Consider the following 13,008-nt stretch of genomic DNA (forward strand, 5'->3'; position numbering starts at 1 on the left):
TGCATGAACATATGAGATGAAATGATGAGAAATTAGACATGTCATATCTCAAAATAAAATGATTTAATGTATTATGTATATGAGACATGTATTGAGTTTACCTAAGCCTTAGACTCAACCTAAACTAATTACTAGTCTAAGTCTAATACCAATCTTGAGGCTTAAGCACGTTGATTTGTTGATGATCTTCAAGCTCTTATGAAACACAAATTGTCCTCATCAAAACACATAGTGGGCAAGCTTTCCAAAGTGCTCCTCTTGACATGCGCACTTTCAGGAATGAGCCAAGAAGACTCTATATTGATATTTGTAGACAACAAATCAACAATAAGTTTGGCATAGAATCTTATAGCTCATGAAAGAAGCAAACACATAGAGACTAAGTACCATTTTCTAAGAGATCAAGTAGAGAAAGGAAATCTAAGACTAGAATATTGCGAGACTGAAAATTAGCTTGTTTATATCCTCACAAAGCTACGGAAGAGGATCAACTTTGAAATTCAAAGAAGGAAATGGGGCGTGCTTGACTTAGCTAGTATGAATTAAGGGAGAGTGTTGAGAATAATGTCATTCATTAGCTAGTTAATCGATTAGAAGTAGTTTCGTTAATCGATTAATAGACTATATAATCAATTAAATTGTCTGTTATTTCTGTTATAAAACACTGTAGCTGAAATAAAGAAAGGCGCGAAGTATTATTGAATTTCTCTCTCTTCTTACATCTCACCCGATAATCGATTATCAACATCTTAATCGATTAAGTTCAATCTTTCTTCCTTTTCTTCCAACAATACGTGCTTAGGGGCTTTTGCAATTCAGTTGACCATTTATGTGAAGCAAAGCAATTCTACAGTATTAGTAGCCTTATGAAACAGTAAGGCCCAGTTGAAGATTGAGAACCATCGGTAATGGCATCATATTTGTTCTATCGGCCAATGGCCCTAAGCCTTCATATCAGTTTGAGAACTTGTGATCGATAAAAAAATTATAATCTATTCAATTTTTAATTAAATTTGTTGCTTTTGAGTAACACTTTGACAAATAGAATTGCACAAACTGTAAACAAATTGCTAATTTGCCAATTTGCCATTGCATATACCCATTTATGATCTTTGTAGAGGATGTGCCTGTTCCATAGGTGTTTAATAATTCATCATGAAATTTAAAAATTTATGAAAGAAAACATAAATAAAATAAATTTTATTATGGCTGTTCCAGAGTCTCACTTAAATCACAATAATGACCAGGTAATGCTTATGTTACAAGTAGTATGCCATTGTGTTTTTATCAGAGTGGTTGAATACATCTTAAAATGCAGTATCATTTTACACAACGGAGTGGAATATATTCTACCATTCTTTCTTCAAAAATTAATCATCTGAATTAGATTGCAGATGGATGGTTTGTCCAAACGTGGTTAGCTGGTTTGGCTGCGGAACCGTGAATTGGTTTATGAGCATCAATTCACGGTTCTTTTGTGAACCAATATGTCACGACTCGCATATTGATACTCAGTCCCAAGCAAACCATCATTGAAGGTGCCTTCTTCTTCGTCCCTAGGCTTCAAGCCGTCATAGCAGCTGCAACTCCAACCGCATAGGAGAAGAAAGCTAATATCTCTAGCAAAAAACAGAGGGGGAGAGAGGAGCAAAGAGGATAAATCCTGAACGTACCATATATTTGATGGGTAACATATTGCATACGCGTACCTATACCGAAGAGTACCACATATCAGGTGACTATGAGTTTGTCAAGGACCAATGAAGTTGTTTTTGTTTTCCCAGGCAACAAATCCTCCCTGAGAATGGGATTCTGCAATGCTACTTTCAATTATCATAATCAATTATGCTTTTGTGTTATTTACAACTCCGTAAATTGTTATAGCCCCTTAAATGACACATTGTTGTATTTGATTGGAAATTCATACCAGAAGAATGAAGCATGAAAAATGTCTGAGGTTATGTTTCTGGAGAATGGAATAAATTAGAGAGTTGCCCTGAAACTCATGCTTTTCAGATAAATTCATTCCATAAATAAAACTGGCATTCTGAGTAGGTTGCTTGGTTTGTAATCTAACAAAAGAATGGTATTTGGCTCCATAATGGTGAGTATATTCTGCTACCCTGGTGACCTATAACCACGCCGGTTGAAAGATATACGAAAGATGAGAACCTCGTTCGATGTCCTTTCATCCTAATTGAATGCTCTCTAAACTAGGTTGATCAAATCATGCAAAAACAGGCAAATAGTCAAAGCTGGGTACCATGCTTCAGGATCTCTAAATATTGATGAATGATGCAGCCTTTGTTTCCTTTCCACCAAAGAATTGGCTACTTCTTTATAACATCAAAACAGAAATAAAATTTACATGTTTTGTGTTCTTCATTTCTTCCTAAATGTCGTATGGAGTTTTGGTGAAAAATATATGCCACCACTGTCCGAAACCTTTTCCCGTTCCGTTCATTCCTCATTATCAATTTCAACAGCGCTGAGCCCAACCTCCTTCACCATAGTTTCTCCCACTGTTTCAATCATCCCACAATTATTTTCTCCTATAACATTTGTTTGCTCTTGCATTCTTGTATGATCTGAGATTCTTCCAGCAACAGCATAAGTGCTAGAAATGAGAAGGGAATCAGCAGGATGTGCTTCATAAATGTTGGTTAGCACATCTTTCACACATTCCCCCAGTTTAACATCTCCATAGACTCGGCAAGCAGAAAGCAGAGTTCGCCATGCAGTAGCATCACTCTTAATGGGCAAGCTCATTATTAGTTTATGTGCTTCATTTAGCATTCCTGATCGACCCAAAAGATCAATAAGACATCCATAATGTTCAACCTCTGGCGTAAAGCCATATTTCTGAACCATACTAATAAAAATTTCCAAACCCTCTATTACAAGCCCTCCATGACTACAAGCAGTCAGAATTGCCAAAAAAGTGACTTCATTTGGTTTAAACCCCTCGTTCTCCATTCGATTGAAGAGCTTAATGGCATTAGTTGGCTGTCCATGAACTCCATGACCTGAAATCATGGCTGTCCAACATTTCACATCTTTACCCTTTATCCTCTCGAATATATCCATAGCCTTAACTAGAAAGCCACATTTAGCATACATGTCAACAAGAGCTGTTCCAAGTACCACATCCAATTCTAGTTCCTCCTCTTCAATAAAACTAATAACGTATCGAACTACTTGGGTAGATCCAGAGGCAGGACAAGCCGAAATTAGTCCCGCCAAGGTAGAAGAATTAGGTTCTACTCCTTGAAGCCTCATTTGCTGTAGTAAATCCAAAGCTTCTTCAACCAAACCATTTTTCGCATACTTCCCTATTAGACAATTCCATAAGACGACATCCTTTACAGTAAGGCCATCAAAAACTTTACGTGCCAAATTGATATGACCTGTTTTTGCATACAAATCAATCAATGCAGTAACGACATTTAAATTTGAACTAAGTCCAAGTTGAATACAGTAACCATGGAGAGACTTCCCTCCAACAAAACTCCCGATATCACTAGCCGCCGACAAAAGACTCAAAACAGTCGCAACACTAGCTTTAATCCCACTCCAACACATCTCCCGAAATAAATCAAAAACCAAATTAGCCTTCGAAACAAAAACATACCCACCCATTAAAGTGTTCCACGAAACCAAGTCATTTCTTTCAGGAAACTCATCAAACACCTTACGTGCATCCTCAATTCTTCTACAAACACAATAAAAATGCATAAGGGTGTTCTTCAAATCAACAAAACTCCCATTCCCAGACCTTACTACAATCCCATGAACCCCTTTTCCAACCCCAACATTAAAATCTCTACCACAAGCTTTAACCACAGTGATAAAAGAGAACTGGTCAAGTAAAATTCCACTTTTCCTCAACTCATTAAAAATGGGCAAAGCTTTATACAACAGATTTCTCATGGAATAGCCTCTGAGCATTGTATTAAACATGAAAAGATTTGGGTTTTGAATGAAACTGAAAATTGAAGCTGCATAGTTGATATCTAACAAGATTGTTGAAGCAAGAAGCTTGCTTAGAGTGAAAGGAACGTTTGTTAGAGCAGTTTTAACCATGCGGGCATGGATTTGACGGATTTGAGAGGGGTATTTGCATGAATTCAATAAGAGAGTGAGGTTGTGATGTAATAATGGATATGGGTCTGAAGAGAAGGTTCTTACAGTGAAATGTGAGGGGCATAATTGGAAAGTCAATCGGTGTCTGATACATAATAGCAAGGGATTACATAAAGCAACAGAGTATTTTTGCATCGCCGGCGATGACGGCCAAGAAACTCGATAACGCCACAGATAGATGAACTTTTTTTTTTATTTTTTTATTTTATTTTAAAGAGTTACACTCACACCCCTGAGTTTTAGTAAAATTATACAAACCACCCTTCACTTTTCTACATCTACACAAATCTCCTATAGTTTTTTAACTTTCATTACATTGACCGCCCCTGCATAAGAAATAAGTGTAATCTTCAAAACAAAAGATGTGATAAATGCAATTAAGTTAAACAGAATATGATATATTGTGGAGACACATCCAAATAATATATGAGTCAATATTTCTTTAGAATTGTTGATACATTTATAATAAAGATACATTTATTTGTATATTGTTTAGACTTGTCTACACAATATATCATGTTTTGTTTAACTTAATTGTATTTATCACATTTTTTTGTTTAAAACATTACACTTATTTTTCTTTTCTTATGTAGGGGTGGTCAGTGTGATGAAAGTATAAAAACTATGGGAGGTTTGTGCAGGTGTAAAAAAGTGAGGAGTGATTTGTATAATTTTACTAAAACTAAGGGGGTGTCAGTGTAGTGTACTTTATTTTAAATTATAGGCACAAGTATTATTTTCTTCACCTATACCATGATATATAGCCATCGGTTCCAAATAATTTAGGGTTATATACACGATTTAAATATATAATATTTTTGTTAAATTTTCATATATTTATAGAGAAAAATATATAAGAACGAACGGTTACTATATCAATTGTCATTTATTTTTTAATTATTATTGACTCTCTCAATAAAAAATAGCATAACTAAATGGTGAATGATATAGTCATATTAGTTTTTTTACTATAAATTTGATCTTAATTTCATAAGTAGAAAAAATGGAAGAGAAGTTATTAAGACTAGCGCGTCAACCGTGCACTCCATGCCGGTCACCCGCATTCTTATTTTTTATATAGATTGTATCATCTCCATATTATATTATTTAAGAAAACTATCATGCGATATATGCTGAAAGTTAAAAATGAAAGTAGACTGTTATGGCTAAGTAATTTATCCACATTTCAAATTTAATGTCATAATCAATATAATTCATTTATCCATTCAAAAAGTCACATCTATTTAGAAAGGAGAAGTTTAAGAATTGATGTGGTAGTTAAAAAGGAAGCATTAATTTACATTAAAAGAGATATAATATTTAGAAACATGTAATTAGAATTACTTCATGGAAGTTATTTTATATTTCCCCTTTATCTATTAGTATAAATAAACATGAAATTAAGAATTATTAAAGATAAAGTGGGGAAACATAAAATATTTCAATGGTCGTTATTTTATGTTTTTCTAATTTCTATTAGTATTAATATAGAAATTTATATAAAATATTTCATGGTAGTTATTTAATGTTTATTAATATTAGTATAGAAGATAAAGTATGCAAACATAAAATATTTTAGGGTATTTATTTTATATTTTTCTAATTTCTATTAGTATTAGTATAGAAATTTATATAAAATACTTATTTAATGTTTATTAATATTAGTATAGAAGATAAAGTATGCAAACATAAAATATTTTAGGGTATTTATTTTATATTTTTCTAATTTCTATTAGTATTAGTATAGAAATTTATATAAAATACTTCATGATAGGTATTTAATGTTTATTAATATTAATTTATACTATATATAAAGCCAAAACTGGAAATAACTTTCCTCATGGTGTAATTTTTATTTATTATATTGCCTTTAACATTATTTAATTTTTCCAAAAAAAACTATATAATCTTAAGCAACTACCACCAATATATTAATTAACCACATATCTCACCTTAAATTAAACATTATCATAAACACACAAAAAATATATTATAAAGTACACCGAACACAATAAATACATTTTAATTCAAAAAAATGAAATATATAAAAATTGAATATATAATATCATACAATATTCGCCGGCAGGCACGAAGTGCCTGTACGCACTAGTATATATAAAGATGAAAGTAAAAATTATAAAATAAAATTAGAAGTTATAAAAAATAAAAAGGAAACATAAAATACTCAATGAGTAGTTATTTTATGTTTTTCCTTTGTATACAGTATAGATAACAATTAGTAAGAGGAGGTAGTACACTGAAAATGGAGGAAAGACCAGTTCCATCCAAATTTCACATGTATATTGAAGATTTTATTAAGAAAAAATGCTAGTGATACATTGAAATGTGAACAAAAATTCTGGAAAAAAAATGATGAGTTTAATATTTTTTCATTGTTCGTGTAAAGTTTTTTACATTATTAGCCTATTATCTATTATTAGTTTGTATTATTTTTGTTTGAGAGTCTATGATAATTAATATATGAATGGTGGATGATTGGTTGATAGTATAAAAATACTTATATATCAATGTATATATTAAATCCAAGAAAATTCATATAATTATTAAATTATGAATGATGAGTTTAATATTTATTCATTGTTCGTGTAAAGTTTTTTACATTATTAGCCTATTATCTATTATTAGTTTGTATTATTTTTGTTTGAGAGTCTATGATAATTAATATATGAATGGTGGATGATTGATTGATAGTATAAAAATACTTATATATCAATGTATATATATTAAATCCAAGAAAATTCATATAATTATTAAATTATGGGAGAAAAATACTTAAATAAGGGTAGATTTAAAAAAAATACATATAATTTATCTTGATTTTATAAAACATTAGATATTAAGCAAAATAAAGCCAAAATATCAAAAGTTTTGAAATCTATGTTTCCTTAATAGTAAGAAGGGTTAAATGTATTTTTTATATTATGCAACTTTTTAAAAAGTTTTAAAACTTTTTAAATTATGCAACTTTTATTACTCAATTGGGTTTTCGTTCAAAAAATTTGTCGAGAGAGACGAGAGGCCATGCTGACACGTAGGCTGGTTTCTTTTAGTTTTAGACTAAAATTTGGTATAGAGAATAATAATGCATAATAAAAAAATTAGTGGATAAACATGGTACATAAGCTAAGATTAAGGGGTGAAAATTGAATTTTGGTCGATGCTTTGATTTTTTTTTTGTATACTATGGACTTGATTTAAGTAAGATCTTGACCATGATTTTGTGACAATAAAAATGGATTTGATCGCGATCTCACTATTTCTAAGTATGGCTAAGTTCTATTCATTGTCTATTTAGGATTTGTCTATTGTTGAGGAATCTATCTCCTTGCATAAATACAAACTTTTGACTTGAACTGGTTTTTCTTCTCAATACCTGATGTGAACCCGAATGAACCTAAGGATGAGTTGAGGAATATCCATGACAAGGGCAGGGGCCAAACAAGTGAACAATGCACTTAGCCTACTCATTCAAGACATCAAAGGAGCTTTCCTAAGCTCAAACCAAGGGAGTCATCTTTTTCATTACATCACTTTACATGTGGGCCAACATGGGGCAAATAATCCCCAACCCTTTTAATAGGGCACGACCATGCACTCAAATGGCTAGGACACATTTATGTTGTCCTAAAACATTTTCCTTTAGAATTTAATGTGTCTTGTTGTGTCTTAAATTTCAGAATAAATGGACTCTATGAATAACAATCAATATGGTCTTCATTGCACCGTCCGAAATTAAAGCCTAGAGTGGACTCAAGGAGAGTGTGCCGAATTCAAGTCTAAAGAGGAAGTTGTCATCCACATTGAAGCCCTTTGCCTTAATTGTGCCGTCCAACTTTAATTCCAACACAAAGAATTAAGTTGCCACCCACAATTAATCCTAGGTGATCCGTGCAATCAAGCATGGAATCATGTGGTTTTAGTCATGAAGACTTCAACTAAATAAATGGCCACCCTTTCATTCAAAGTGAACCGTGCCCTCTACATGAAATTAAGAGGTTTTTGTCATGAATGCTTCAAAACTCATTAATGTGCAGCCCACATTCATTCAAGTGAGTCGTGCCATCTACATGGAATCATGAAGACTTCAAGGGAGCCGAATTACCCATGAAGACTACCATGAAACCAAGACTTAGCATTAAGGCTTTTTCATAGATTTCCATTGTTTTCATTAATGTACAATTTGAATTGGGAGCCTTTCGGTTGGACTTAGTCCTAAGGCCGTGGCTTGCCTATAAGTGTATCTTTTAACTTTGAATAAGAGAAGTTTAATTTCGTGTGAAAATACAAGGCTTATTCCTTCTTGTGTGAGAGTTCTTCTCCTAACTTCTTGCCTAAACCAAGATTACATATTCTAATCAAGAACCACGTTCTTGTGGCGAATAGCACCCGACTTATCAACATCCTTGTTGTGGCGCCTTCATCTCCATACCTTAACCATCTTCTTTTATCCAACATAATTTTCATTCGGCCTAAACATTCACCATCAAAAGAACCACTCAAACTGTGGGTTCATTGCACCAAACAAGATAGATTGTTAAAGAAAAGGATCTTCTGAAGAGGTTCTCATCAATACCTCTCATTGGTTGACCACTGAAGAACACAATATCTCATCTTCTCACTACTTTCTTCTATATCAAATCCCACAGTATATACCTAAGTTTATTATATGAGGACCAATGTATATGCATTCCTTAGTCTTCTAGTTTAGCTTCTTTCTCTCAAATGATTAAATGATGCCTTCTTCATGTACCAAACTTCATCTGAAATCTTAGTTTAAGGGTATCAAATGTGTCATGTTTATGAGATCTACTATAGTGTTTAGTGCTTTAGCTTATAAAGGCTTTTGGACATTCACATCTTACAATATGCATATGATTTTCTCTTAAATTGTGCAGTTCATCTGATTTACCTTTTCAGATAAGGCTGAGACGCATATATGAAACATTTTTCACCTTATTTAGTACAAGTTTGCTTCATATGTCTATTAACAACATATTATCACCAATACATGTAATCTTGCATGTATTTGTAATATGGTTTTTCATTTTCACTATACCATAATCACCTTTCTTATAATTTAAAAATAAACATTCTTGTGGACTTACATGGAAAAAGGCAACATAGTCAATAATCCAAGAACAATTACCATGTGCAACATTAAGGTAATTGTCTGCTCTAGTGACGAATGCATCATCATATGCAGCGACAATTGTGGTATGCTTATAATCCTTCTTCTTTGGACCAACTAAATATGTATGGATAATTCCACTTTTATAGCTTCTCTGTAGGAACCTGCATTCAAATCTCTTATGTCTTTATTTGCTACAATAGTAGAATACTACTAACCTTATACAATATTGAGAACGACTTTTGACTTTATTTTTGCTTCTTCAACATGATTCATTCATGCCAAGAGTTTCACTTCCTCCTCATATGTCCTTATCATTTGCTTCAAAGAGAATGGATATACTTTGTTTTTCCTTCTATATTCTTCATTCAATAAACTATCTGAAATGATATAAATTAATATACTTCGACTTTAAGAAAATGATTTGAGTAGTAGAAGTGTTTGCAACTCGCCATCAATATTTGAATATATCTTTGTCATTTGATTCACAGGCCCCTTGAATAAATTGAAGTGTTCTATTATACTCTGATTATATCTAATGTCAAGTTTCACCTACCTTATCATAAAAGGCACTTTATTTTTGAGATTCTTCTTTTCAATCATATATTATAGTTTCAACAACAACTTATAGGCATTTGTGTATGAGGCACATACTTAAATAAACTTCTATCAATGTACTTTTGAATCATTACAATAACTTTTTGATTTAAAAGCTCTCGATCTTTTCCAGTCTTACCATCTAATATGTCTTTGCAACAAATGAGCCCATACATGTCCTTGCGAGATAAGTTATCCTTCATCATGGGCTTCCAATAAGAATAATTGTTTGCTGCCAATTTGAACATGTATCAATCAAGTGAGACAGTGATGGCTCCTTACATACTGGATCACATAGGCTATGCGCCCGAGATGAACATGAGAGCTCTAATACCAATTTTATAAAAACTTCACCAATTTCTCTCTTTCGTGTGATGCAAAATGGGCATTTGTGGAAGTGAGAAGCATGTAAATGAAATAGGAAAAAAATTAGAACAATAACACCAAGAATTTTAACTTGGAAAAACCTTCTCAAATTGAAAAGTAAAAAACTACTAGGATAACAATATTTATCTTTCTCTGAGAGGATAATACTCAATCTTACTCCATTATGATGGAATATAATGTATTTTTACTCTCACACTAGAAATAATGTCATCTAACACTTTGGTAGTTATCAACTCTCTCACTTGTTTTCTATGTTGCTCTCTCATTTGTTTCTCATGTTTTTATTGTTGGTCATGTTTTTCTTCACCGCAATTTTATTTTATATATTGAAGGGGATGAAGGTTTCTTGATGAAGAGATAATAAATAATTAATTTTTGTCATATTTTAAAGACACCTTCAAAACACTATCTTCTACTTGCTGGATTGGATTTATAGTCTTCAAGCGAGAAAGATAGGATCAAAACTCTGAATCTCTCGCCTAAGCGAGAGAGCTATTGCTCAAGCTAGAAGAATTTCTTAATGCTGAAATTTGCTCTCTCGCTCGAGCGAGAGGCAAAATTTTTGAATCACATATAGGTGGTTGCACGAACGTGAAAGGGGGTTCCAACCAGTTTCAAGGCACTTTCTTCATACTTTCTAGAGAGAGAAACACGGGAGAGAAGGAGAGAAGTCGTGGGAACGACTTTAGATCTGGATTTTCTTATATTTTACATCATTCTAGTGTTGTAATCTTCTAACTCTTGTATTTTTTGATTCAATTCGAAAATATATTTTCTTGTTTGATTTTGGAAAGTTTATTATGTGCTTAATGCTTAATTCTTCTTAATTTCTAGTTTCTTGATCTCGGATATAAGTTTAACTGGAAAGTTAAAGCTAGAATTGAATCTAGATAGTCTTTCTTGATTCATCATTGATTTAGGAATGGACAATGGTGTATGAATTGCTTTTAAATTGGGTTTAATGCTAGATAATTGATTAAATATCCAAGGAATTGATGTTTGAAGAATTATCTAAGGATTTTGTAATCAAGAATTGATACAGATGATTCGAAGAAAATGTTGCATCAAAATCAATAACTTTGCAAGTTTTATAGAATTGAATCTAAAAATTACAAAGAGGATGAATGATGAAAGTCAATCCCTACCATTTTTATTTTTTTTAGAAAACTATTTTAAATTAACCGCCTTTTGATAACCTAAACCAATGATCAATATTATTCCTCAACTTTGTATATATTTATTCAATTTACTGTTGTAGAAAATAGTATAGATCCGAATTACTCTCTGAGGATGATATCACGGTAATTATTAGTTTTGTTAGTTGAACGATACAGTTCACTTGTCGTACTAAACATACCAACAATACATCACTTCAACATGCAAACATTATCAAAGTTCATACATCACTTCAATAGACAACCATACCACACTCTCACTCATCATATATCATTCGTAACTCCACTTTGAAACATACCACCAAATCTAGTCAATGTATACTCGTGCATACCAAATTTTCATACATCAGATAAAATGCATACAAACATACATACAAAGCATATAACATTCTCACACAATCAAACCATCAAATGTTGTCAATAAAATTACTTTAAAAAAAAATATTGTCAAATTCAGACGTCGAAATGTTATGAGATTGCTAGACTTAGACATTAGAATGTTCTAAAAGAAAAAAGCGTTGTCGGACTCAGACGCCAAAATATTACAATGTTACTAGACTCGGACGCTATAACGTCCTTTAAACAAATATCGCGTTTACCTTCTATTGTCTCGAGTTCTGGCAGTACATGTTCTACGTTCTCGCATTTACCTTCTATTGTCTCGAGTTCCGGTAGTACCTGACCCATGTTCTCACATTTACCTTTTATTGTCTCGAGTTCCGGCAGTACCCGTCTTGTGTTCTCGCATTTACCTTCTAGTGTCTGGAGTTCTGGCTGCGTCCGACCTGTGTTCTCGTATTTACTTTCGTGTCCTGAGTTCCGGTAGTACACATCTTCCATTCTCGCATTTACCTTTATTGTCTCAAGTTCCGATAGTATCCGACCTACGTTCTCGCATTTACCTTATATTGTCTCGAGTTCCGGAAGTACCTGACTTGCGTTCTCGTATTTACCTTTTATTATCTCGAGTTCCGACAATACTTGTACTGCGTTCTCACATTTACCTTCTAGTGTCTCGAGTTCCGACAGTACCCGACCTACGTTCTCGTATTTACTTTCTTGTCCCGAGTTCCATCAGTACCCGATCTGTGTTCTTGCATTTACTTTTTATTGTCTCAATTTCTGGCAGTACTCGACTTGTGTTCTTGCATTTACCTTCTATTCTCTCGAGTTCTGGTAGTACCCGTCCTGCGTTCTCGCATTTACCTTTTATTGTCTCGATTTCTGGCAGTACCTAACCTGCGTTATCGCATTTACCTTTTATTGTCTCGAGTTCCAGCAGTACCCGACCTACGTTCTCACATTTACCTTTAATTGTCTCGAGTTTCGGCAGTAGTCGACCTGTGCTCTCGCATTTACATTTTATTGTCTCGAGTTCTTGCAGTACCCGACATGTGTTCTCGCATTTACCTTTTATTGTCTCGAGTTCCAGCAGTACCTGACATGCGTTCTTGCATTTACCATCTATTGTCTCGAGTTCCGGCAGTACCCGACATGCATTCTCGCATTTACCTTCTATTGTCTTAGGTTGCGGCAGTACCTGACCAACATTCTCGT

At 33.0% G+C, this 13,008-nt stretch overlaps 1 protein-coding gene across 1 annotated transcript; it reads right to left on the reverse strand.

The window, feature by feature from the left end:
- Positions 1-2,460: 2,460 nt before the first annotated feature.
- LOC109338874 (pentatricopeptide repeat-containing protein At1g26900, mitochondrial) lies at positions 2,461-4,083 on the reverse strand. The gene has a single exon (XM_019576223.1). It carries the CDS (start codon positions 4,081-4,083, stop codon positions 2,461-2,463), a length of 1,623 nt encoding a protein of 540 aa, XP_019431768.1.
- Positions 4,084-13,008: the final 8,925 nt, after the last annotated feature.

Source organism: Lupinus angustifolius, unplaced genomic scaffold (genome assembly GCF_001865875.1).
Source record: "Lupinus angustifolius cultivar Tanjil unplaced genomic scaffold, LupAngTanjil_v1.0 Scaffold_45_185, whole genome shotgun sequence".
Taxonomy (NCBI): Eukaryota; Viridiplantae; Streptophyta; class Magnoliopsida; order Fabales; family Fabaceae; genus Lupinus; species Lupinus angustifolius.